At 40.3% G+C, this 27,679-nt stretch overlaps 2 protein-coding genes across 4 annotated transcripts; one reads left to right on the top strand and one right to left on the bottom strand.

The window, feature by feature from the left end:
• The first annotated feature begins 62 nt into the window (after positions 1 to 62).
• Positions 63 to 17,242, top strand: LOC146718995 (monoacylglycerol lipase ABHD2). 3 transcript variants are annotated; one of them, XM_085458479.1, is made up of 11 exons: positions 63 to 362; positions 1,345 to 1,422; positions 2,082 to 2,297; positions 4,978 to 5,153; positions 7,328 to 7,495; positions 8,379 to 8,562; positions 10,259 to 10,351; positions 10,956 to 11,057; positions 11,224 to 11,293; positions 11,397 to 11,481; positions 13,923 to 17,242. In XM_085458479.1, the coding sequence occupies exons 3-11, from the start codon at positions 2,089 to 2,091 to the stop codon at positions 14,129 to 14,131; spliced, it is 1,296 nt and encodes a 431-aa protein (XP_085314605.1). In that variant the 5' UTR covers positions 63 to 362; positions 1,345 to 1,422; positions 2,082 to 2,088; the 3' UTR covers positions 14,132 to 17,242. The 3 variants fall into 3 exon arrangements, with proteins under 3 accessions (XP_085314605.1, XP_085314619.1, XP_085314614.1); XM_085458493.1 differs by lacking the exon at positions 63 to 362 and adding an exon at positions 421 to 575; XM_085458488.1 differs by lacking the exon at positions 63 to 362 and adding an exon at positions 582 to 748.
• Positions 17,243 to 20,844: 3,602 nt separating this feature from the next.
• On the bottom strand, positions 20,845 to 27,277 carry LOC146718996 (retinaldehyde-binding protein 1-like). The gene is made up of 8 exons (XM_085458514.1): positions 27,219 to 27,277; positions 26,519 to 26,559; positions 26,019 to 26,147; positions 25,720 to 25,924; positions 24,341 to 24,519; positions 24,099 to 24,257; positions 22,003 to 22,113; positions 20,845 to 21,911 (listed from the first exon to the last, which is right to left on the bottom strand). Exons 2-8 carry the CDS (start codon positions 26,525 to 26,527, stop codon positions 21,765 to 21,767), a joined length of 939 nt encoding a protein of 312 aa, XP_085314640.1. The 5' UTR covers positions 26,528 to 26,559; positions 27,219 to 27,277; the 3' UTR covers positions 20,845 to 21,764.
• Positions 27,278 to 27,679: the final 402 nt, after the last annotated feature.

Below are 27,679 nucleotides of genomic sequence, written 5' to 3' on the forward strand. Positions count from 1 at the left end.
AGGTCAAATATTGATAGAGATGTCCGAACGCGTATTTAGGCTAATATGTAGGACATATATAAACCACCAGTAGTGTAATGTGGAAAATTACACCGCTGAAGGGGCGTGGAAAGTTATTGGCCTTAAAACGTCATCGCAATTTTATCCAATGGGGGCTTCTTTATGCAAATGACAGATTCTTCTAGGAAGTGGGATCCCATCGCTGCAGTCGCTACTTCAGCTATCTTCGGCTCTGTGAGGGCGAGCTGGACATCAGGCTGTCATGCTTTTATAGACACGTTAAACAAAAGAAAACCTGCGAACATAAATAAGGCCTGCCGCTTTTAAGAAGCAAGCAACTGACCCACAGTTTTCCTGCTGAGGTAAGTACGCTGGAGATGCGACTGTTGCTATGTCCGGTTTGGTCCTCAAGTGATGCTGCAACATTAAATCGATTATTAGCGGTAGAAATGAAGGCCGTTAAAAACATGTATGCTCCGCTGCTTTTTTTAAGGACTAAAACGATATCAAACTACGGCTAGGGAAGGGGCAAGGCGAAGCGGGGTCTTAATGTGGAGCTACTGCGGCAAATTCTGGTGGGTGGGTAGCTAATTCGTCCAAAAGGCGACACGGTTTTCATTTTCAGGATCGAGAGTATGGGAGGAGGACCGTTGGCCTGCTCTTAGAAAGCTTTTATCGTCCAGAAAAGCCCACGTTTCTCACTGGGTTAGCTACTTGATGGAATCTGTGTGCCCTTGTGGCTGTTAAGGTGCGTCTCAGGATTGTTGTGAGTCGTGACAAAGACCAGAGAGTAAAATTAAAGCTGTTTACACCCCGTCTCTTGGCATTAGTTGTATTAATGTGTCAGATATACTCTTTGGATTGGTTTCCAGTGAAAGACACGGGTATTAGTGGGGTTATTTTTGAAGCTATTTTTACACGCCTTTTGGTGTTAAGTTTGTTTACACGTGATGGCTGTTTAATTGCCTTACTTTTTAATAAGGTCTAATAAGTCTGAGGCCGACTTTTCGTAAGTGTTACATTTAGGTTTTCTGGAGGCAGCGTTATAACTTCCTGTCTGATATTGACAGTCTTGGTTATGGCAACAGGAACATGCTAGAAAATAAGTACAGCCGACAGGTGTCTGAAAGAGCTTAGGACACCAGTCAAAACTAAAATATTTAGATTCATGAAACTTAAAAAAAGAGGATGTGTAATCGTTCAGCAGTTACTTACCATGCAAATTAAGTGGTGTCATTATTCTTACTTAATTTTAGATGAAACTTCTGTTTAAGGAAAAAAGATAACTTTCTGATACTGTACAGTGAAGGTCTTTGTGTGTGTTTTGCTTTATGTGCTTTTCAGGACCACATCACTGTGACTTCACATTTCTTTGGACCTTTTGAAACGAATTTTCATTGGAGGCAAACTTGAACATAAAATGTAAGTATATTAGTTTATTTTAGCTTTCAGTTATGACTGTTTCTGTTTATGTCAGTTTGATGTGGCTGCCTGGTAACATCACACAAACATTTGCGTTGCACATCAGTGATCAGAACTTCCTTTTTTCTTTGCAATAGAAGGCATTGAGCCTCTTCTGTGCCCTTTATAGTTTCTGTTTGTTTACCTATAATTTCACACCTGTGGAGACTTTATTAGCTGTGAACATTAATACATTTAATAAATCTGCTAAAATGTAAATTTGTGCTGGCACATTACATTGGGAGAAATGCTAGTCAGGATTCACCGTGTCTGCTATATGTAATGATTTATTTAAAGCATTGTCAGCACCTCTATCTTCTATGCAGCAAGGCTTCCTATTGGCACAGTTTAAGCTGTAATGTAATTACAGGGAGTGTATTAAATAACCAGGTTTGTCTTATCTGACTCTGCTTTATCTGAGTTCCTTTGAGTTTATATTCCCACAGATGTGTTGCTGCAGGACACCTCGGGAATATTTAATTAATTTATTTCTTTAAAGTCCATTGTTAATCCCTAGAACTGGGGAAAAAAAACATTGACTTGTACAAGCGATGTCTTTTTATATTAAAATTCAGTTTAAAAATGGAGTTCTGCATTTATTGGCTGCTTTTGTTTTCTAGAATAATCATGAGCGCCCACGAATCCGACGTGCACACCATCTCTCCCGAGATGCCAGCAATGTTTGATGGCATGAAGCTGGCGGCGGTGGCCACGGTGCTTTACATCATTGTCCGCTGCTTGAACCTCAAGAGCCCCACAGCACCCCCGGACCTCATCTACCAGGACACTGCTGTCAACCGCTTCCTCCTCAAGTCCTGCTCTCAGTTGACCAAAGAGTGAGTTGCTTTCCTTTCTCTCTGTGCATGTCTCTTTGGAGGTTGCCACGGCAACGGTGCAGCAGCAGTGAAGGTAGCGGTTTGTCTGGCGGCGGTCCCAGCTATCGTCAGTGCTCCTAAGTGTGCCACACGTCTGTACCACAGCCTTCCTGTTGGCTCTTGCATGAATTAAACATGAGTCTGTATTTTTGGGGTTATCTCAAAGGTGCACGGAGTTTGTTGCACTTGCATTATAAATAAAGGCTCATTCACTGCAGGGCAAGAGGATTTGCATTCATGATGATGCTGGTCTCACATTCAGGGTAACTATGATGACCGCTATAATTTGAATGTTTCATCTGAGCTCATAATAACTGACGCAAAGCAGTCGTTCTTGGACCATAACAGAACAAGGCTTTGCTGTGAGCTTTAAACCAGGTTATGCCTCAAACTTCCTGTAATTTTGCTGGAAACACACTCCCTTGAGTGGGAATTGTATACTCAGTTGTGTTTCCTTAGTGAGCATCTCTCCACCTCTTGCTTTGACACTCGACAGGAACTTTCAGCTTTGTAGGGCGAATCTCTCGAAGCACCCTCGAGTGTCAGCTTACATAACGGATGGTTACTGAGCCCTTTGCCTTTCAGCTGCAGGGTCATTGAATCATAAGGCCGCACTGATGCTTACATCTGTGTCTAGTTTGTTATTATTCCCTCCTGAACAGCCGTATGCTCTATGCTTAGAATAGGAAGATGTCTGTCCCAGTGTGTAGTTTAGCAGAGATGTTTTTATCTTCATTTTTGTGAAGTCACGTTTGTAACTCGTGACATCCTGTGTTGTTGCATAATAAATCGATCGCACAGTGGAAAGTATAAGAGGGGTGAATGTGAGGTGAACAGCCTTTTTGTTTGGCTGTGTTTGGAGACAGTTGAATAGGGTTTAGGATAACATGCAAAATGACAGAGCGTGCTATTTATTATTTCATTATTTGGCAGAAGTCGCAGTCTGATTTGCTTCAGGTGATTGTCCAGGATATTGCAAAACATTGTAGAGCTTGTTTTCCTATTGGCCAGTATTATACGTGTGTGTGAATGTGTGTGTGTCGCTAGCATCTGACAGTATGTGGTGTATAGAAAAGAAAAAAAAGCCCAATGAACGTAAAGACTGATAGCATGCAGATTAATACAATTACCATAAATGACATGAGTCATTTTGGACTTTGACCAGGACTTCGGGTCTTTGTTTTATCAAGCCACACAGACACATCCAGTTCCTTTTTTCTGTTATCTAATAGCTACAAAGGACAATAGCACAGTCACTGTACATACCCCAAGAAGGTTACACTAGTTATCCCAATTCAAAGAGAGATTGGAGCCTGTTACATTTGATATAGAATTATTAAAAAGGATTTCTCAAACTTTATCAGTTAAAAGCAAAGGAAAACTGATAACAGCATTATTTTTATTTTTTATTGTCTTGATGAACTCAGCTACTCTGGTGTCGCGCTTCCTGTCCACATTATAACAGTGAGGTCATCCTCTTCCTGTAGCCATGGATTAAGCCAGCAGAGTACCTTCTAGAACCATGTGGTAAAACTTTAACTACAGTGCACCCTGGAGGCGATCACATTATCACTAAATGGCAATAGTCGGTTTTGTGGTAGATAATTCTCTTATGTAAGACTGTATTTGTTAATTAAGTAATTGTTAGAGCCACTGTAAGAGTTGAGGAAACATAAGGTTAAAGAGCTTGTGCAACTGTTGATGTAACTGAAGCCTCGACTCTCGGCAGTCGCTGACTGTCGTCGTGTTTTGGGCTGTGCTGTACACACAGCTAGTGTCCACACTGCAGCTGTGCTTCAGAGTTATGCTGGTCTTGTTTATCCGATATAGCTCGCTACCGAGTTTTGTCACGAAACTATTCCACACAGCCTTTTATATAGCTGAAGAAGTGAGAGAGTGCCTTGAATGCTCACTAAAGTGTTATTAACAAGCACTCAACCAATATAGTTATCACTGTCGAAACGCTGCGTTTGGAGATCTAGCCTGTCTTTAACTCAAATGTTCCTAAATATCTTCCTGAGTCACTTCAAAATCTTCCATATTGAATAATACTTTTATGTCAGCCAATCCCATTTAAACGGCTGAAGCATTATATGAAAAGCACGGTGTTTTATCTGTTCCTGTCGCCACTGTCGTGATTTTAAACCTAATATTTTACCTATAATATGTGATGAAATAGTTGCAGTGGCAAGTTGAAGACGTTTCTCTGTGTTAGTTCACACTATTTTGCTCTCGGTGTGGAAATGTGATAGTGATTCATGATAATGCCCGGTGTCTCAAAGGAATGTTACATAAGCTAAAGACTCAACTCCTACAGTTAACTCCTACAGAAGTGTCACTGGAATACAAGCGCTGGTTCTGCGAATAACTTTACAAAACATAGCTACACACTAGTGAAACGTTGCGGTCTGTTGGGTCCACGTAGCAATCTTTAAATGTCTTGAAAAGAGATGTGACTTTGTGTGCAAACTCTGTGCTTGAAACTCTGTCATAAACCAGAAATGCAAAAGGCATGTGCTTCAGATAACACTGTGTTGATCTTGTGTCTGAGCATTTGCCCTGCCCTTGTACTGTCCATTAGGCTGAGGGCTCATATTTCGAGACCAAATTTAACAAAGGAATGCAATTTTGTGTTTTCCAGGTACATTCCTCCATTACTGTGGGGTAAGAGTGGTCACCTCCAGACGGCACTGTATGGTAAACTTGGTCGGGTGAGCTCGCCTCACCCTAGTGGAATCAGAAAATATTTGCCCATGCAGGATGGGGCGACTGCGACCTTCGACCTCTTCGAGCCGCTGGGGGATCATCGGACAGGAGGTGATGCATTTGATCAGGATCTGCTTCTTATTAGGGCTGCCACAAACGATTATTTTGATAGTCGACTAGTCACCGATTATTTATGCGATTAGTCGACTAATAAGATCATCATCCACTGGACGTAAAACTACAGCTTATTGCACCAGCAGCATCTGCTCTTATATAACTATCATTAGCTTACAGCTTTAAGCTTTTAAGGTGCTAACTAAAAATAAAGACAAGATGATAGTTTATTCAATTTTAATGAAATTTGCAGATTGTTTCGGTAAAGTTTAATAAACTCCTTGCTATCTAAAATATAACAGGACACCGGAGTATATTCTCCAGCATCTCACACTTCTGATAATCAGCTGTCTGCTTGACGTTTATTCAGCTGTGTAAAAACTATAACTTTAATCTCAGCCAAACCGATTTACTCAGGAACAAATAAAATACAAAAAAAAAAAAAAAAAGCCAAACAACAACATTTTTAATTTATCTAAGTGACTCATATATATTTAACCTGAGTCGCGAAAGACGGCGGTGGGTTTGAAAACAATTTGGGAGTCCGGTGTTCTCACGGCGCTAGTGACCTAGCCCCCGGCTAGCTATCGAGCTAGTGGGTAACAGACGTCTCCGAAAACGTCGGAGCGCTTTTGAAAATATGTGGTGTCCTGATAAACTGAGCCGATATTTGAGGTTTACACAGCTACATTCTCGCCTGAAAATATGTTAAACGTTTATTTTGTGACCCAGAAAGAATAATAAGAGTAATATTAAAACTAACTAGCTACCGCCATTGTTGGAAACTAAGCTGGGCCGCGCTATGAATTCTGGGACACAGCTGCTTCTTCTTCTTCTTCGGGGTTTAACGGCAGCTGGCATCCTTGTACATGCTGTGCTGCCATCTTCTGTTTCAGTCCGTTATTACACTCTTAAATCCTGCTATTATTCCTGCGTCTTTTGCGATCTTACAAAGCTTCAAACGACACGTCGACTATTAAATCAGTCGTCGACGATTTTGATAGTCGACGTAATCGTGACTAGTCGACAAATCGTGGCAGCCCTACTTCTTATTAACCAACATTTTTATGCAGTTGTATAGAACAGGGGCAAGAGAAAGCACATTCATCACAGCTATGGATGAGCACAATATACAGCACTGCCTGAGCTCAGCCATTCTTGGGATGCCAGGGGTGGACAGCTCTCCTAAGATCATTTCACAGCATTGGAGGTGTGGGCTAACTCAAATCTTCAGTGAGGTTTCATTTGTTGAATGCAAGTTTTGTTGAAGTAATCGACCTTGGGTTCTGATATTTTGTCCAGCTCTACTGTGTGAATTTTTACGTGATGCTTTACAAGGGTGAACACTTTTTCTTGCCCCTGTACATTGCGTAGTTGGATCTTTACTGTCATGACAAACATTAAAATCTAATATATTGTAGTTCTTAGTTTCATACTGTAATTCTGTTGCTTTACATTGTAATTCTACTACTGCTACTTCTGTCTAGTCCGTTCATGCCACACCTAATGAGTGTTTGTCAGTCCTGGACGAGGGATCCCTTCTCTGCTGATCTTCTTGAGGTTTCTCCCATTTTGTTGTTCCTGATAAATTTCTTCATTATTCGATTCGAGGGTCAAGAATAGTTAGAGGGTATCACAAGAAACTTTGGCCCCTGGGAGTTTTTATATAGAACATATGGCTAAATAAAACAAGTTTGATGTTTGGAGAATAAAGAAATTCGTTGTCAGTGGTGTCATGTCCAACTTTGGTTATTTGTGCCAGGCCTTGCAAGTCAGCTACTAAAGAGACTTTGCTGCATTATTGTTCTTTTAAATCACGCATAAGATGTGTGTAATTCAGTTGTGGGGGGACCCTTTAAAAGATGCATATGTTTCTCTGAAGGCTTGAGCTTATCCAATCAAATTAACTTGGATCTATTAGTCCTCTCAAAAAGCTTGAGCCTCACATGACATTTTACTCCCGACAAAAGTAGTGTTGCTATTTCCACTGTGTTTGGAAAAGCTATAATTGACAGCCTTATCCTTTATCTTGGATTGGCTGCCGGGCTTTGCCTTGCTCCTTTTGTTATGATGAGCTGCTGTTTAGGAGAGTAACACTCTCCTTTCTTTATCTTTGCTTACATTTTTCTCACTTGCAAATATTGCCCTGCTCCATCTGCCTGTTCAACCAGATGACATCACCATGGTGATATGCCCCGGTATCGGTAACCATAGTGAGAAGCACTACATCCGGACCTTTGTGGATTATGCACAGAAGGATGGTTATCGTTGTGCTGTGCTGAATCACCTCGGAGCTCTTCCCAACATCGAGCTTACCTCTCCACGCATGTTCACTTATGGTAAGACCAGTGAGCCAACTCAAAATAGTACCTATTTGGCTTTTGAAAAAATGTGTTTCATATAATTTTTGTCATTGTTGAATGTTTATATTGTAAATGTTCAGTTTCAAATGTTATATACAATTTATGTCTGTGGACCAAAAGTTTTCTACTTGTATGCTGCTTAGGTGGTATCAGTTTGGCACTGATTACATATGGTGTAAGCAAACAAGGCTCATAAGGCCTGCATCTGTTTGTGGATGACAGTGAGGGGCAGCTAATGAGAAGAAAGTGAGGAAAGGGGCTTGAAAAAATGAAATGGGCTGCCTAAAGGCCGTAGTAGAGGACTGTGAATCATGCAGAGCTAGTCTAGTGATGACTCATCCCCCCACCCCTAATAATTTCTGAACCCCTGTTAAACACCAGTCAGTTTTTCATCAGAGGTCTATCTAAGAATGAAAACCATTATTTGCAATGATAAAAAGAATTCAGTCCTGTCAGTAATGCTGTGTCATCGCTTTTGGCTCAGCCTGCTGCTCTCATCCAATTGTCTGTTGTGGTTTAGGCTTAACCTATCCTCTCCAAAATCCATTAAAAGGGGTGAGCACAGTGAAGGTATTAGTTTAAAGCATTTCTGGTGAAAGTGTGCACTTACGAACAGCTTATCCTTTTTTTTTTTTTTTTTGCCCTGCTTGTACAGCATTATTTCAGGGTAAACGGTAAATTATGGAAAAAGAAGAATGTAAGGCTTTTTTATGGGCATGATGAGACCTGTGCTGTTTAAAAGATCTTAGACACTCAAATCTGATACCCTGAATTAAAGAAATCTTCAGCCAGAAGTGCCGAGTAGAATAAAGTATGTTTCTGTGTTTTGATTATAGCACTATACTGTTTCATTTTACAGGATGCACATGGGAATTTGCATCCATGGTTGGCTACATTAAGCGGGCATACCCTAACACTCAGCTCATTGTTGTGGGCTTCAGTCTGGGTGGAAACATCGTTTGTAAGTTCCTGGGGGAGAACAAGGCTAACCAGGAGCGAGTGCTGTGCTGCGTCAGCGTTTGTCAGGGGTACAGCGCGCTGAGGTGGGTTGCTGTGGTCTCATTTCTTAATTACATGCATTGTTTTGTCAAACCGGCTTTGTAATACTAACACTGATGTGCTCACATTTCTAAATATAAATGAAGCTCAGAATAATTCTACAAAATGAATAGCGCTTGCATAATATAATCACATGTTTATCCATGAGTCTGCAAAGCGGCTCCAGTCAGCTGGTTACCCTTTCTGCTCTTCCTTTTACCATAATTATTGATGGATTGCACCAATTTGGTAAAGTTGCCACTTAAAAAAAAAATTTTTTTTCTCCCAAAATGTAAGAAATGAGACACATTTAAAAACCTGTTTGAGGACCTGTCTGATCCCTTCATTCACCTACCACAGTTTACTCTGAATGTCTACAGGACCATTGATAATGTTGGGCATTATCAATGGCTCTTTGCTGAAGTACAGGAGTAGAAGTCCTACCAGCTAATGACTAGTGTCAATTAGTCATTTGTCTTTCAATCAGTTAATAGTTTGGTTTAAAAAAACAATAAAACCTTACTTTTTAAAGTAACTAGTAACCAGATAAATGTATTGAAAGTACAATATTTGCAAATAGATTATGATGTATATGTCTATTTAGTGCATGCGGGTGTCTGCACTCTGTGTTCTTGTCAGATTCTGTGTTTTTAAATGCAGACAGCATCTCTTGGCAGACTTGACAGGCCGGGTCTATTAAAGTTTCAGTGTGGACAGCAGGGAATGGGTGTGTGTCGAGACTGGCCGTCTGTCAAATTGGCTTTGCAGTTTTTCTTTTTTCTTTTTAAAAAAAAAAAATAAAAATTTTAATTTAAAATCTGTTTCCAAAATTTAAGCTGGCCCTCCTGTCAGTGTACCTCGAGAGCTGAAGCTGTACAGTAATCAGCCACAACATTAAAAACACCTGCCTAATATTCTGTAGGTTCCCTTTGTGCCGCCCAACAGCTCTGACCTGTCGGGGCATGGACATGGGACCCCTTGGCGTGTCCTGTGGTGTCTGGCACCCGGCATTGGATCCTTTGGGCTTTGCGGGTTCGGGGTAGGCCTTTGTGGATCGGGCTCGTTTGTTAGCATCAGACTGATGCTCAATCGGATTGAGAATTTGGAGGCTGGCTCTGTTTTTTCGGGGTTCCTCGAGCAATTCCTGGGAAGTTTTTGCGATATGGCGGGGTGCATTAACCTGCTGGGGAGGCCACTACCATCGAAGAGTATCGTAGCCTCGAGTGGGTTGTGCTTGGGCTACAACAATGTTTAGGTGGGTGGCACAGTACATATTGTAGTGTCAACCGCATGAATACCAGGACCCAAGGCTTGCAGTGGAATGAGTGATCAATGTTTTTCACTATTGCCTACTGGTTTAATGTTGCGGCTGATCGATGTATGTTCTTCTTACAATAACACACATTTAATATTATGGCCTTATTGTATGAAAAAGCCACAAAAAAAGAAACCTTTTTCGTTTTTGTTTTTTGTAATCAGCAGTTAGCTGCTGAACCTGTTTTTCTTGAGCTCTTGTTTTGAGTCACCTTGTCACTGTCAGTGAGCTGCATATTGATGCCTGACACCATTGCTACTCTCAACCAGTGTGACTCTTTGTGTTAGTGGATTAGTAGACACAGGACATTCAATGTATTGTTTAGATTGCAGACAGTCTGTACAAAGCTAACTTCCTGTGTGTTTGCCTTCCCCTCTCTCTCTCAGGGCCCAGGAAACATTCCTGCAGTGGGATCAGTTCAGGCGCTTTTATAACTTTCTCATGGCCGACAACATGAAGAAAATCATTCTCTCACACAGGTACCACTGTTGCCCAGCTATAAATTTTAGTACATTGTGTGCCTTCTGTTTCCAATCACTGAAAAGTTTAATTGACATGTTTAGTGTTTGGGGAGAAAATTTTATGGTGTTTGCCAAAGACAGTGATTTCATCAGACAACCCAGTCAGTAATCTAACCTCCTAATTTCCCTATAAATGAAATTGTAGATTACCCACAGCCATGGTGGGTTCATTTGAGCAATGATCATTTTCACAGATCTGAGTAGGTTGAACTGCCTGAAATGGTACCTTCCTCTTGCCTCTCTTGCTCTTGCCCTACCTACCTATAACATGCTAAGGTGCCCATAAAATAAATAAAGCCAACTATAAACTACTCAAAACTAAGTAAAAATGTAAAATAAAATTAAAAAAGCCACTAAATGAGCCACTAGCCTACTAAAAAGAACATCTAAAGTAACTTTCTAAATGCTAATCTGCAAATAAATGAATAGTTCTTACCATTCTTGGTCTTCGTTGTCACTCTGTGTAATAGAGGGAATAGTTGGTACATAGCTGACAGTTATGACTGTGAACTAATTGATTTTTAAAATTACTTGTGTTCATGTTAATGTTTGTATGTTACAGGCACAGTCTGTTTGGAGGACATTCGCTCAAAATGATTGATGCTGATCTAAGTCGGTTGTACACAGCAACATCTCTCATGCAGATTGACGACAACATCATGAGGTGTGTTCTAGTAAACTGCAGCTCTTCCATGTTCTTGATGCTCCTGGTGATACTTTTTGTCAGTGCTTAGAATCTGAAAAATATCAGATATTCTTGTCATTTCTATCAAACCCCTCTAAGGGTTAGGGACTGAATAATAATACCTGATCTTTTTGGGTTTCAACAGAAAATTCCACGGCCACCGGTCTCTCAAAGAGTACTATGAGAAAGAGAGTTGTGTACATTATATTCACAATGTAAGAACTGCTTTTGCATACGACTCACAAATGCCATCTTTCTCTTTTTTGGTCTGTTTGTGTATTTTTTTTGATGGATGGCATTTTGTTCTTAAATTTCCAGGTCAATGTGCCACTGCTGTTAGTGAACTCTGCGGATGATCCTCTGGTTCATGACTCATTGCTCACCATCCCTCGCACGCTAGCAGGTAATTGCCAACATGTTGCATAGCAACAGCAGCTGCACTAAAATATTTTTTTTATCACCTTATCAACTAGATGGCAGAGTTGCAGTTAAATGGTCCGTGCAGATCAGGATCAACTTGCTGTCATAGCGTGGCTGCAGTAGCATCAAAAAAATCAAGCTCCTGACCTTAAATAAGAATCCTGCTGTAAAATTACGTGTTGAATAAAAAACAAACAAAAAAACCCCACCTGGACCTTCCTGCTCAAAATAAAAAGAAATTAAAAAATAAAGAAAAGGGTGGGTTCAATTTCTTTGAATATTGCTTCCACTGTAGTATTATGTAACTTTAAATAACTCACTGTAGATTATTAGTAACACCTATATTTTCCACAGTTCTAAAAATGCTGGAAAACAATTCTCCTTCAGGTTGATACAAAAAGCTGTTAATGTCTTAAAGACTGGCCTCAGTTGAATCTCAGTAGTTTTAAAAAAAACAAACAAACAAAAACATGTCTGCAGCCTTAAGCAGGCCTATGATGAGCTGGCATCCAACCCCAACCGGGACAGGGTGGGGCACACAGTTTGTGACTAATGTTTTCTGCTGTGTGGCAACGGCTGTAACGCATAAATATAACACAGTGTTCCTCCAGTTGGATAAAGTGGTTCACTGGTCTCCTGCCCCCCCAAAAAACCTTCTGTCCTCCCGTATATGGTGCAGGGTGATTGATAATAAATAAACATAAGCAGGCAAATCTGGCTACACATGACTTAATGTCTATCAAGCATCCATTCTTCTCACTTTGTGCTATTTTTACTCACTGACCACTTTTAACTCTACTGGATAAGGAATATTGCTTGTGTGTGCGTGCGTGTAAGAGGGAGAGTAGGAGGAGTCCTTACTGGAAGCAAATGGTACTGTATCCTATATGTCTCCAGAGAGCAACACTTACAGAAATTTTAGGTCATAGCTGTCCCTATGACCTAAAATGTGAGACAGTTGCTCAGACGCTTGACTGCCATCAAAAGACTGACAGAAATACACTTGCTGTGCTGGTGCTGGAATTAGCTCGGACTAGAAGTGTTTGATAAGAGCTTTCAGCAGACTGTTAAGTAAGACTGTTCCTGTTCAAGCAAAAATGTTACAGGTGAATTAAAGAAAACAAAGAATAGTTGGTGCTTCTTTATTGCAATGATATTTGAATAATATAATTAATCAAAATAAGATCATGAAACTGATGCAACTGTGTTTCAGTAATTACTTGGTAAATGATGCATTTAGGGACTAAGAAAAATCTTTAAACCACAAGCTTGTCTCCGGGCCCCTGTCGCTCAGCTCGTAGTGAGGCGGCAGTTCTCGGTCCTGGGTGAGCACGCAGTTGTCCAAGGGCAACTCAGCAGCTGTCATGAATAGTGCACAGTGTTCAAAGCCCAGTGGGATCTTAGTCACTAGTCTGCTACAGCAGGCTTCCCCACTAACCCAGTTAAGTCCAGGAGACCAAAGAGATCCAGGCCAGTCCTTTTCATGAAACCCCACCATAGTTGTTCACTGCAGCAGCACTATGCTGCAAGCAGAGTGAGTGTGTGGAGATGACCTAGTTTACATTTCAGACTTTATTTATCATCATTATTGTTATTATTATCATTATTTTAATTACACATTTAAAAATAAATAAATAAATAAATATATATATATATATATATATATATATATATATATATATATATATATATATATATATATATATATATATATTTTTTTTTTTTATTTATTAATTAGGCAGCACAGATGCAGAGATATTCAGGGTTCGTATATTGCGTGTATTGTGAATGACGTAAAGTCAGTGTGAAAACTACTGTTTTCTGTATGGACAGAGTATAGAAAACAGGTCGTCACATCTCCTAAGGGAAAATGTTAAAGTTTGGCCTGGAGTCCTATCTCGTCAATTATTAATGGTTGCATTATTTTACCATAAGTATGTGGACACAAATGTAATCGTAAGGATCTTGGAAGATTGTCAACATGGCAGTCTTTATTAAGAGAGAGGTATGGAAAATGATGAGTCTTATACTATGAAAATAGATTTTTCCATTCTGGATGACCATTTAAGCAATTAGACAACAAGCAATGAAAAGACGGTGTAACAATCTGTGAGACCTGTCAGTCGAGGCAAACCTGTTTCAACTGTTAAAGTCATTAAAAAATTGCCTCCAGGTTGAAGGAGCAAAGTTGTTGTTTTTTTTTTCTGCCAGCTGTCAGACAAACAAACTGAGTAACATATTGATCGTGTCTAATGGCCAGAAACGTAATCGCACTGTTATCTGCTCGACTGTGCAAACACACCCTTAACAATCCCTCGCAAGCCCATTTCTGGGCATGTGTTGAACATTGTTCTTCCGATGCTGACGATTACAAACTGTGCAGAGTACAGAGGGCTAATTACCGTGTGATTTGTCCTCTTCCAGCAAAGAAGCCGAATGTGATCTTTGCCCTGACACTTCATGGAGGCCACCTGGGCTTCTTTGAGGGTGCAGTCCTCTTCCCCCAGCCTCTCACCTGGATGGACAAAGTGATCGTGGGTTACGCCAATGCCATTTGTCAGTGGGAGAAACAGAAGCCACCATGCCAAAGTGACCACCTGAGTGAGGGCTCCTGCTTAAAGGAGAAAGCATAAACCTCTGTCTCTCTCATTTGTTCATTAACCTTTCACTTTCTCCAACACCACTATCCCCACACTGCACTGAGGAGACACTCTAAACTGATATCTCTTCTCTGCCTTCTCCTCCTGTGCGACTCACCAGTACCAACCCACCTTTCCCGGTCCTCCTTTGTAATCACAATCACCTTACAGTTTGTGAAAAAATGAACTAACTGCCTTCGTGCTCTTTTCCATGTCGAGGACTCGGAGCAGGGACATTTTGGTTCTTTACATCTACACAGTAATGACGCCCGGCTAAGTGATTCTTTTTGGCCGAAAGTGGCAGACGATGAAGTCAAGCTGTCATTTTAAAGGAAAGCAAGAGCACCACTTTAGAGTAGTCGAGTGAGAAACAAGAGCACACAAGAAGCCTCGTATTACATCGAAGAAGAACTGTAAGAAGCTCACTGCTTATCACCGCCAAGGCCATATAGCCTAGTCTGCTGTCTTAACAAACGTTACCGTTTTGTGTGTGTGTGTGTGCGTGCGTGCGTGCGTGCGTGAGTATGTCTGTGTGAGACTGTGTAGGCCAAGAGGGAAAGACCCAGGATGGTGGTCTTTGTGAGGTTGGTCTGATTTAAATTCTCTGTTCTTAGCCCTTGGCCATTATGTCTGCTCCTCTGGGTGCGTTGCTGTTTGTAGTAAATGTACTGTAGATTATTAAGTATTAAGGTAGGATTGTACACATTGTTTCCAGCTCGTAACATCATCCTGCACATAGTTTTGGCACTCAAAGTTTTTGGTGCTTACCAGACGTGACCAGGGATCGAGCCCCACCCTCAGATGGGATCCATGTACATTCCCACAGTTGCATTCTGTCACTTTGATTCCAGCACTTTACATACTGTACACCACAATATTTTCCCCCTTTCCTCATTTTATTTGTCAAAGTGCAGATATGGAAACTATTAACGGAGGGGCGAGGATGATAACGAAACGTTAAATGAATCAAATGTTCCCCGCGTTGTCTGTCTGTCAGTGTCTTTGAGCCCTCCTTACTCTTTCTGTTGCCTTTGATCAGCTGCAGGTCCAGCCAAGTCTCTGATATTTGTCTCTTACTGCACACACAACAGTCCTACTGCCACTGCGCTGAGGCTAACATTCAACCCACCTGGTTTGGTGCGAACATCTTAGTACAGCTTTTCCATTTTCCAGCAGATGATCATGTGGTTCTTTGAAATGTTGAAAATTTAGCCTTCTGATTGGCGAGCGTGGTGCTACAAAAGGGAAAGTTCAGCAGATGTGAAGCAAATTTTTCATTTGTAATAATCTGAGCTGTGAGGTTTGACGAGTAGGAGGGCTGAAGATACCAAAGCTCAACCGCTATTTATTTTAGTGGCTTGTTCGTATGATTCTGGTGTTTGTTTAACTGTAGTTTAGATGGAGAATGCTGCATGCAAGAAAGAAGATGGATTTTAACCGTAGGGAATATTTTTTTATTTCAAAGACTTTGCCGAAAATCTCAGTTCTTGTTTTGTTGACTGCACTGAGAATAAAGGGTGTTGCTGCACGAACTGCTGAAAAAAAGATCGCAAACATCTCTTGTTGAAATCATACTGCAAGACTGGGACCTTTGGACTTTTCAAAACCCGATTTAAATTCAAACCTTGTTGTAAGGGCTCTAAGGAAGCTTCTTCCAAGGCAATATAAAGCCAAGAAATGTGTGATCTAAAACCTGCTTCTGAACACTGTGATGAGACGCTAAGGGTGGTTTGAAATGATTGACTGACAGCAGGGCATTTTATGAGGCTTCCTAGGCCGTGGTTTGTGTGTTGTAATACCTGGTTGATAGTATTTGATAAGTAGAAGTGTTTGAGTACTGGAAGGTTTGCCATATCAGGATATAACAGCACTGAATGTCAATCAATCGAAGCTTGTAAAGTAATAATAAATATCAGATAATAAGAATTGAATATTAAAGCTTATATATGGCGTTCCAAAGTTTGTTCTTAGCTTTAGAAATAGTTGCTTGGTTACCAGTAGTAGTATTTAAAGTGCTGTAATTGTGAATCTGATCTGTTGCTCTTTTTGCTCTTTGGAAATTTTATTATCAGTTATTTTCTGAGGTATAACTGCCTTAAACCTTTCTGAGCAAATACTATGACATCCAGGTATTAATCTCACCAATGCTGGCTTGGCTAATGTGGGGATAAAAGGGAACTCTTATCCAACTTCATCTCCTTTAACTCAGGGCATCTGTCAACACCAAGCACCAGTCTGACACCAGTGAACCCTTTTTTCTTTGTTTTTCGTCTCATTGGAGTCGTTTTTAATGTACTGTAAGATGAAATGAGACACGCTGTGGCAGGTGGTCATCAGCCTGTCTTCTGAGTGGAAACCCTCAGTTTTATAACAGTATTGGAAATGAGGCTGCACTTGATGTGATTGGTGACATAATTGTGTTTGGTGTTTCAGTCGGCCTGCCAACACCCTCTTTCTTTTCACGTCTAGCGGTCGTCAACCAGCATTTGCTCAAACAACAAATCACTGTTGCCATCTGTTGTCAGGGAAACCGAACTACAACTGCCAGTCTTCGTGGCAAACATCCTCTCATCCACCCACAGTCAGATTATAGTAAATGGTTCATCTGTAGTCCACAGCTCTCATTTAAAATTACACGTTTGGGTTTATTCGGGCTCGATTTCGATGACACCAGCAAAAACCCAGTTTCTGCAGTACGAGCCATGTGTTTTGGGTTGTTGCTGTTGTTGTTGTTTTTGTTGTTGTTGTTTTTTGTTTTTTTTAGAAAAATGTTTTTGCCTCTCCACAACTTTGCACAAAAATGCAAGTTTGGATGTATTATTTGGATTTTTTTTTTCTAGTTAATTATTTTGGGGGTATTTTTTAATTTTATTTTTGTATTGTTCTTATGACTTCTTGTGTTATCTGCTTGTGTAAATGCAGTAGAGTGTGAGTGTTGATAGGTAAACATACAGCAGGTGTATACTGTGTCATATCACCACTTCTGATCCCCAAAAATCCAATATTGTTCACTTTAACAACAAAAATAAAACATCTATGTAAAGATGGTGTATATTAGATTTGAGGGACCAGGGATGGAAAAATAAAGGCAATAACCAAACAGAAGGGATTCTCTTATTATTTAAACACTAATGTGACAATAAATGGTGTCAAAGTATATTAGACCAAAACATGTCATACTCATTGTAATAATTTCTCATGGATCTGGGATCTGAAATGTTATTTTACTGTACTGATAAAAAAATTGTGTTCCTCTGTATTTATCCTAAACTCACTGCTTCAAACATCAAGTTTATGGGCTCATATTTAATTGCTTGGAAACTAAATGACTCAGATATCTTGAGTAAATTTAAAATGTCCAAAAAATTTGGGAAGAAAAACTTGGATTGGAGTAAAATTTGCTTAATATTATTGTTTTGTTTTTTTCTAGAAAGATTTTTTTTAAATGTAGAATCCATAACTGTCAGTACCAGGCAAGTGGATGGGAGCCCACTGTATGTTAACCTACAATTATCATTATACAGCTTTAATTTTGTGTTTACAGTTTTGCTGAATGAAGGCTAAAGGGTGTGTTGGGACAACTAGAGGGGGGGATGCAGTCACACAACATAATGTACTCTGATACTGAACCCTGGGTGTGTTTGTTGAAGAAATACCAGTGGTGTGCGTGTGAACTAATTATGTGAGGAGACGTGCTTATTGTGTTCCAAAATAAATTATTTTCTCAAAAGAAAAATGGTTTCTTTTTTCTCCTCCAATTAGAGCTTTGTAAATATATTGTAGAACACGCTTTAATATTTAACAATAATTTGTATATCACAGATTGTGCTGAATTGAGCCTTCATGTATTGACTCCTTTTATCTTTATAGCTTTTCTACCTCCCCAGTTATCATGTGTACTACACCACAGGAAAAGTAATCAAAACACAATTAAATCAAACCTTGTTTTGTTTTTTCACCATCTATGCTGTCAATTAGCAAATATGTGGTGTGTTTAAGGACAGAACAGTTGGTGGGAATGCTGCATGCTGTAAGGGCATCTGTATTTTAAATGCAGTGCAATTTAATAGCTTGCAGTCCAGATTTTAGGTACACATTATGATCAAGTCGTGTGAAAGGTTCTGACAAAATTCAAAACTCAGAAAGATAGGACAACTCTGGAGTTTTGCCAGGCCTAAAAAAGCAGCTTGACCTAGAAATCTGTATGAGGTAACATTGGTCACTGATTCATTTAAGCTACAGCTTGCTGATATTAGCTACTTGCAGATGTATTGATACTAGCGTTTATAATAACCAATGCATAGAAAATATAAGTGAGAAACATCTACCATGAGTATTGAGCTTGCATAGTTTGTCCATCAGAGGGTGGTCTTTAACTTCCTTATTGGCAACAGAGGCCTGGGCAGAGCCACAGCTAAGACCTTCATATACCATGATGACCTGTTTGTCTCTCATGGCTTGGACTTTCTTTTTATGACTGAAACGTGGCTACCCACTGATGATCTAGCTGCTTAGACCGTAGTACAATTAATTACAAAAATCCAACCTGGAGGTCACAAAAGCGTGAATAAGCTTCTCCAGGTCCTCATGTGGAACATAATGCCTAGCCTTAGAGATAAGGCGCAGTTGGTGGAAGCTAGATCTCACTACAGCAGACACTTGCTTATTGAGTTTGAGCGAGCTATCCAGCAATGGCTTAAAAGCAGATTGAAATTTCTCAGCAATATTGTTCGTGTCCAAGTACGCCTGGAGCTGGGAGAGTCTCTCCGGGATCTTGGACACGAATGAAAGCTTAGAGCTCGGTCTGTAGTTTGAAAGGTCATAACAGTCAGAGTTTCTTATGACAATAAACTACGACAAAACTGAGATTATAATTTTCGGTACGCAAGACTCTGTTAGTCTCATAAGAAATGACTTGGGCCCACTATCACCTAATGTACACCCCCATGTAAAAAAGCTTGGTTTCATTTTCAATTCTACCCTTAAGCTGGACAAACAAATAAATTCAGTTGTTCGTGGCAGTTTTTTCCAACTCGGGAGCATTTCCAAACTCAAAAATATCTTTCATCTGAAGGTCTGGAAATCGTTATCCATGCCTTCATATCATCACGTCTTGACTACTGTAACTCTCTCGATTTACACATCTGTCACTCAAGCCTGTTCCGCCTGCAACCAAAATGCATCAGTACCAGAAAGAGAGTATTACTCCGATACTCGCATCTTTACATTGGCTGCGAGTTAAATATGGAGTTGACTCATGGATTTATTATTTGTTTTTAAAGCCCTCCATGGCTTGGCTCCAGATACAATCTCCTTAGCCTGCACCTACCCACTCAAACTCTGCGTTCCTCCAGTCAGATGCTTTTATTGGTTCCACGCTCCCAGTTATAATCTAGAGGTGACAGGGCTTTCTCCATTGCCACTTCAAGACTCTGGAACAGTCTTCCCTCTTTCATAAACTCCTCTTCCTCTTTGGAAGTCATCAAATCAAATTTGAAGACCTACCGATTTCCAAAGGCTTTCGCATCTCTTTGACACCACTTTTATTCTGCTTTAGTTATTCTGGTCTTTTATCTCATTGGATGATGTATGCATGTATATATGTATACACCTATTTTATGTACACGTATGTGTGCTTGTGTGTGAATGTGTACACTTTCGTATATGTATCTGCATATGTGCATGTACATCTATATTTCTACAAACAGGTGTATATAAGAGTCTGCTTTGTGTGTCTATATATACGGATGTCTGACAGTGTTTTTACAATGTTTCTTATCTATTTTAATTCTTTTTTATTTGATTTTATTATCTCTCTGTTCAGCACTTTGGCCGACACTTGATGTCTTTTAAATGCGCTATATAAATAAACTTGACTTGACTTGATAGCTGGACTGGCCATCCAGCTACGCTGCACAGCTGCCTCTTCTTCTCTCACTCTCTCCCCCTCCCTCTCTTGCTGCTACTTCAATCACGAAACTGATCAATGACTTTTCTGTCGCAAGTCCCGTCTCTCTTGTTTGTTTATCGCCCACTTTGCACCAGAAAGAGGAAAACTGCATGTTTAAGCTGTTGTTAGAATTTATTTAATATCACTTTCTAGTATCAGGTGATGTTTGCTGGAGCCACAGATATACAAGCTGCTCATAATGATATCGGTTTGGATGTCTGGTGAGAGGGAAACATGAAGATGTAACCAGGAGATGTCCTTACTGAAACATCAGAGCTGAACAGGTGATGGAGAAACAGATTTACCTTTTAGGTGACATGAATGAGTTAAAGAGAAGTTATGAACTGTTTCTGAGAGACAAATAACACCAGGATAATTTTTTACATAGCTGACATCTGTGCAGGGGCGGGTCTAGCAAAGTTTTGCCAGGGGGCCAGGTAGGGCATTAACAGGGAAAGGGGGCACAAACAAAGAAATACTTTTCTTTCTTATTCTCATTTAAAATGTCTAGCTTTTGATAAATAATTATCTGAATCTTACAACCAAAGTGGTCATCTGATGTAAAATGTAATCATACATATATACCAACATAACAGTGTACGTCACCATCACAACAGCATTTGTTTTCATTCAAAGGCTTTATGGCTTTTCCTATAATTCCTGGTGGGCCGGTCTCTAGTCGGGGCCCGGGCCGATTTTTTGTCCCAGTCCAGCCCTGGGCAGAGCATTAAACAAACAAAAAACAATACAACAAACGTGTGGGAAATCTGTTTATGGTTCATGTGTCTGAAAGAAAAAAATATATCAGCCACTACATCAGAATAACAGATTTTAAAATCACCAAATATAAGGACTGGATATCGGCCTTAAAAAAAATCGCACATCATTCAGTCTCTAATTTAAAACTCCATTATTTTAAATATACTCATTAATTAACCCTGGTATAACCATTTAACCCTAGAGTGGGTTTAGCTGGTTAAAATATAGAACAAATGATAAAAATGGTCATTAATTTAAAAAAAAAAGATGCACAAAAAAGATTTTATTTGACATTTTTCAATCCAGTGCAACCTCCAGAATGCATCTTCTTGGTACATCACGCCTCACATGATATGTTGAAACAAGGCCACTGAGGCAAGCAACTGTTCCTATTTAAGGCACTGCATCAGGAGGCCCTTTATTCTAAAACATGCCTTATTAGTTTTCCCTCTGGATATCAATCTCAAATTCACCCCTCGAGACTTTGCTATGTTGAAATCTGTATCACGGGGTCGTAAGCAAAAGGTTGTTCTGTGTACAGCAGATTGATCTATGAGGCAAAGCACACCAAACACAAATCAGTCTGGTCTTGACCAGCTCTGTCATTCTTCCTCCACTCATACATGTCATACATGAGAGGAATGTCAGTACATGTCAATGTAAAGTAACAAGTGATTACTATCAGTTATTCTCTCCTTCATATATCTAAACAACATCCTTTACCTTTTCCATTTATATAACACAAAACATCCCCTGCTTCTAACCCTACATACGTCTATGTACTGCCTGAATTTTTTTTTTTTTTTAAAAAAAGTAAAAATCTAGCCTTAATACAGACCACATATCTGATCTGATCACACAAAAAGCACTTCAGGTAAAAGGCTCTACTCTTGGGTTTGAAATGGGAGGATTGTTTCTTCAGAGAGCGGTGTCTTCAGAGCCAAAAAGCTTTGTGGCGATGGGCTGGTAGTCGGCCACCGGTGCTTTTCCACCGAAGTCTGAAGGCAGGATGTCTGCATCGAATTCTTTGAGGTAGTTGTCCAATTCATCACCATGAACAAAGACCTGAGGGAAGTTAGAATCAGCATTTAAAGATGTAGCTTAGATTTAAAACCAAAAAAATATAGCTGCTGTCAGTTGTGTCCCTTATCTTTACCCTCTCCAGCAGCTTGCTCTTCATGAAGGGTTTAACCACGTTGTAGGTAGTGGTGAAGTACCAAGGCTGGTGAATAACGTGAACTGCCTTGAAACGGGCTGGGAACGAGTCCTGCAGAAAAACACAAAAGAGCCAAAAACTAGTTTGAGGCTCCACATCAGCTTTCATTCTGAGTCTGTTTGGGCCTGCAGTTGGGGTGGGCGATATAAACGGTATACAGTAGAAATTATATGAATTTGGTCAATGTTAGAGATTTTGACTAGGCGCTCTACCATGATAGCGCATGTTGACGGAGTCATCAAGCTGCGCCTGTTTTGGTTGAAAGCATTGCAGCGGCTGCAAGCAATATCATCTGCAAATTATGCCAGGCGACAGTAATAAGCCAAAAGCTACGCTTCCTCCACTTCCATACCATTGATTTATTAATGCTGAATTCTCTTGCAGCTGCTCTATTCCCATCTGATTATTTCAGTTGTTCTCCTGACTGAAGTTTGGTCCGTTTACAGCATCCTGTCATGCGATTGCATTTGTCCCTAGTCATCGGGAACCCTCGCGTTAACTTTTATTGAGTGGAAAAAAGATAGCATTCATCCTCCAGCTTCACTGTGTTTATGCTAACATAGCTGTGTTGCTAGCGATCACATAACACATCATTATATACCAGCTAGTCCAACTTCAGCAACCCTAAAAAAGTCACTGCTGTTTCGTTTTCTGTCTTCATTTATGTTGGAAGTGATAGCAGAGCTGTACGTTTTAAGTCTTTTAGAAATCTCTCAGTCAAAATATCATGTTTAGGTGGAAACTAGCGAGCTGACTTCCTGCTAACGTCTAACTCTGTTAAATTTAATAAATTCTGTTTTCATGGATGCCTGGATGTTAAACTTAATTGTTACACCTGGTAAAGCAGCAACACTGATCATTTTATTAAAGATGAAAGAATTTAGACAGTTTTTAACTCAGTGATGCCGCTGTGTTCCTTTGACTTTGGGACCTGAAACAGATGGTGTTTTGGACCCAGATTATTCTGGGGATTATTCCGGATTATAAGGCACACTGTCGATTTTTGAGAAAATGAAAGGATTTTAAATGTGTCTTATAGTGCGGAAAATACGGTATACAGAAGAAGAGAATATATCGCGATATATATCGTTACGGCACATGCTTCAAATTAATAATAATAATAATAACTTTATTTATAAAGCGCTTTCAAACAAAGTGCTGTACAGCTATTTGAAACTAAAAAGATGAATAAATAAAAGCAATAAATAGCAGTATAAGTAAAAACACAATACAAGTTAAAAATAGTAAGAATTTAAAAACTAAAAGACATAGAATTAAGACATGTAAGATAGGGTGAACAAATGTGTCTTCAACTTAGTTTTAAAAACCTCCACAGAGCGTGCCTGGCTAATATCTTGAGGGAGGTTGTTCCACAAGAATGGGGCACGAAAAGAAAAAGCACACTCTCCAACTGTCTTTTTTCTGTCTCTAGGAACCTTTAGAAGGCCTGAGATCGTAGAGCACGGGATCGAACATCAAGGTGTAAAAGGTCGGAGAGGTATGAAGGTGCCAATCCATTTAAAGCCTTGTAGGTGGGCAGCAGGATCTTAAAATCTGCTCGAACCTGACAAGGTAGCCAGTGAAGAGCTCTCAGTACAGGGGTAATGTGCTCAAATTTCCCAGTTCTTGTTAAAATACGAGCAGCTACATTTTGCACCATCTGTAGACCTCTGAAACTTTTCTTTGGAAGCCCGTTACAATAATCAATACGTGAAGACACAAATGCATGGACAAGAACCTCTGCTGTAAAAAACTTGGGCATGTGGTTCAACATGGTGCTCTCCTTCGAGTCTCATGTAAACTCTGTCTTATCAGTATTTAGGAGCAAGAAATTATCCGATAACGAGCCCCTAATTGCAGATACACAAGATTCTAGTTTAGAGACTTCAGCACAATTTCCAATTGTTAGAGGAACATAAAGCTGCAGGTCATCAGCGTAACAATGAAAAGCTACATTAAAAGAACGTAAAAGAACACCAAGAGGCAGTGATGTTATACTGTGATTTGGATTTTAGGCCATTTCGCTCAGCCCTAACCTGCAGCATGTCCACCATCTTCTTGAGCTCAGCTGGCTTGATTCCTGAGGCATGCTGCATTGTGAAGCCTTTGAAGTTCTCAATCAGCACAAATCCATTGATCTGGGTCTCGTCATTCTCGAGCAGCTTCTCTAGGATCACGCAGTATGCCCTCAACACCTATTACACGCAAAAGGACATATATTTCACAGAGTACACTTGGATGACTGAGCTGCAGCTGTGCAGGGCTGCTTTTCGGGTACCTCATCGAAGGTGATCTCCTCCAGGTCCCAGTTGTCGATGTTAAAGAGCAGGACCACGCGGCCATACTTGTCTCTGCTGGGCAGAACCACTGGGTATCCCGCTTCGACTGTGCTGCGGACTGCCTCGGGGGTCAGGTTCTCAAAAAGCTCAGGATACTCCTTCCTGAAGCGTACGTAACCTGGAGAACCACAACCAACAGATCAGCTGCATTCTCATTAGTTATTATTAATCCCCATCTCTCTTTCACGGCGCGTCTTTCCCGTTTTACTCCCATCACCACCAGTCGGTCGTGGTAGATGGCTGCTCGTCCCTGTGCCTGGTTCTGGCGGAGGTTTTATCCTGTTAAAAGGAAGTTTTTCTTTCCCACTGTCACCAAGTGCTTGCTCAAAGGGGATTATTGGATTGTTGGGTTTGTAGGGTCTTTACCTTACAATATAAAGTGCCTTGAGGTGACTGTTGTTGTGATTTGGTGCTATGTAAATAAAACTGAATTGAATTGAATTCTCTCACTGGATACTAATAACTCACAACCCCACAGTGTACACAGCACTGCATATTTCTGATGCACCCACACAATGATAGTCCTGTGTCAGTGGGGCTCCAGTCCATCTAAGCAAGGCACCAATTAACCCACAGTAAATGTGTTTATGAGAGAGAGAGACAGAGAGGGAAAGACAGTCCATCTGGATGTGCATGGATTCCAGTCTCACACGGAACAACTTTTCTATATTGATGAATGTGCAGGTGTTTATTTTTGTTTTTGTGGGGATGGAGTATTCCAACAACAGCAGCACCAAGATTCAGAAATTCTGGTTCCAGAATTATGCCGATGCTTGAGTTAAGGTTACTAGGTTTAAGATCAGCTCAAGGTTTAATGGAATATTACATTATTATATTATTGGAATAATAAATGGGCATCATTTTGACCCAATCTGGTTAGGAAACAGCATTCTGATCATTCGGAGGATTGAAAAAAAGATTAAGAGGTTTTTGTGTGTGCAGGGCAAGTCATAAGGTGTCCTCACTATTGTCGAATTGCTCTTTTTAATCTTAACCCGCTCCCAGAGCAGCAGAAGTTCCCAGCAGAACGCGGCGGACTCACAAGTGAAGCAAACCTGCCGTCCCATTTGGACACACAAAGAACAGCTTTGTCAGCTCACTCAGAAGAATCTCAAAGCTCCCAATTAATGAACACATGCCCCCCTGCCTCAGCGATGGCCTGGGATTCATGCATACGAGGAGCACAAAAGAGGCCTCACCATCAATTACTGAAGCGCTTGGGTGCCAAAATGATGCAAGGAAAAAACTCTTTTTTGTCTCTCTACTCAATGAAATAAAGTGCTTCTCATAAAGTTGTATTTAGTAGGTTGGAAATCACCTTTCATGAGCTCGTGGGCCCTGTCGACATCAAACTTGCGAGCTCTGAGGAAGCGCAGGAACAAAGAGTCGGGTTTGTCCCCAAAGCGCTCCAGGATCAGCTTGGCCAGGCCGTCTCCATCGGCTGCCCTCTCTTTCATCAAGGCCCGCAGGTCCTTCAGTGATGATGCCCGTCTCTCATCTGTCTCATTCAGCTCATCCTTCGCCTGGAAGGGTAACATCAGCACGAACCCTGAGCCATCCAAGGACCATATATATGACTCGTGTATTTGCTGCCATTAGAAACTATGCTTACTTTACCTTTTGCACAGTGTGTCCAGGCAGTTTGTGGCACAGCCCAAACACAGGCCCATGATCCTTCACTGTCAAATGCTCCAGCTTTGACCTCATTGCTTGCTCCTCCTCTGACACCATGCGAAAAGTACCAGTCTGCATGACAAAAAATCCACGTTAAAATCCTCCTTTATTGTTTGTGTTTTACCTCATCGTTTCAGGCTTCAGTAGTTTTCAAATAAAAATAAAAGTATGCATTAATTGTGCAAAAAATGGGTCCAAGGACCTCCGGACTCCATACGATGCATGCCAGCGAACGTCTGGTTAATCTGCTTCACATGATCGATTTACTGGCACAATAACAATACTAAGCAGCATCATGTGCTGACAGTTAGACCTCAAAGCCCTCTAATGCTTTTAGCCCACACTGAACCACTGAACTGAGGCCAGAAACTGACCCAACTGCCGTAAACAGAGATAAAGTGACACTGGAGCACTCTGGACTGTTGCAGAGAAATTGAACTTACAGTAGCCATGGTTGCAGCGTCTCACAGCAGCGACGCTAAAACTGTGGAGGAAGAAGATTTGGCACAAACAGAAGGTGACCACATTACACCAAAAAGAAACAATGCAGACGCTCTTTCAATTAATGATGTATGACATAATCTGAGAACTACACAAATACAACATCACCAGGAGGACGCAATAGCATTCAAAATGAAGAGGTGGGTCTTTAATACATTGTATTGCTCATTAAGCAGCTTGACTGAAAGCATTTTTTTAATTGAAAAGTTTATATATATATATATATATATATATATATATAAACAATTTGCTTAAATATAGTTTCAATTCTGTATAAAGCCAAATAATTGTTATAATTGAGTTAAAGCTCTTTAACCAAGAATCATGACACAGGTGCTGAAGTTTCTCTTCAGTGAGTGTTTTAGGCTCTTTAGAGAGCAAAATTCAAACCTGATTGCAGTGCAGCAAACAATAGAAGAAACTTAGCACAAATGCATAAATCCTTCATTTAAACTATGAAAGACGTATTAATCAAAGTAAAAAACAAGGTTTCTGTCAATTGACATCAAAGCAAAAATATTTTGTTTTTAATGTGATTTTTAGTTACTACACAAAATATGATACATATATCCTCAAAGTGCTCATATGTTATTTGTCTGTGTTTATCTGTCTATCGAATGATTTAGAGCTGAGCAGCCTTACCTCGAGCAGACAGGATCAGAGACCTACAGCGAGTGGCAGAGGAGACAGCAGGGACAGAGAGGACCACGAGGGGAGGAGTTACTGGAAGAAAAAACACTCAAAGTAGGATTAAAATGACACAGTGGATTACGACAGGTGGCTAATCTAGATGATGCAAACTGCGATGCAAAGCGTGAGCTGGGATGGAGTCCCATGGTGCCAAAATGAAACATGCAAGACAAAGAATAGAATTTGTTTTAAATGAAATTAAAAAGTGAAATTTTATTTTTTATTTTTTATTTTAATTGTATGAAAAAAGATTTATTGAACAGGTATATGACTCGGCTTCTTTTCTTTTTTTGCTCTTGATGTACATAGAAATATACAAAAGAGCCATCCATCCGTTTTCTTCTGCTGATCTAAATCAGCACTGTGGGGGGGCTGGAGCCTGGTCTGGCTTTAGGAATCAAGCTTAGGAACTT

This window comes from Copadichromis virginalis, linkage group LG1, assembly GCF_057382275.1.
Source record: "Copadichromis virginalis isolate Kocher_CV1m ecotype Utaka linkage group LG1, C_Virginalis_male_GT1.1, whole genome shotgun sequence".
In the NCBI taxonomy this organism is placed as follows: Eukaryota; Metazoa; Chordata; class Actinopteri; order Cichliformes; family Cichlidae; genus Copadichromis; species Copadichromis virginalis.

Excerpts from the sequence above, each read along its gene's own strand:
- LOC146718996 (XM_085458514.1), bottom strand. Across the intron at positions 25,925-26,018 it reads CTGGACACACTGTGCAAAAG|GCGAAGGATGAGCTGAATGA; the intron begins GTAAAGTAAGCA and ends TTACCCTTCCAG. Across the intron at positions 21,912-22,002 it reads AGAGCAAGCTGCTGGAGAGG|GTCTTTGTTCATGGTGATGA; the intron begins GTAAAGATAAGG and ends AACTTCCCTCAG.
- LOC146718995 (XM_085458479.1), top strand. The coding sequence starts at position 2,089 with ATGAGCGCCCACGAATCCGACGTGCACACCATCTCTCCCGAGATGCCA. Across the intron at positions 2,298-4,977 it reads TGCTCTCAGTTGACCAAAGA|GTACATTCCTCCATTACTGT; the intron begins GTGAGTTGCTTT and ends TGTGTTTTCCAG. Across the intron at positions 7,496-8,378 it reads TCCACGCATGTTCACTTATG|GATGCACATGGGAATTTGCA; the intron begins GTAAGACCAGTG and ends TTCATTTTACAG.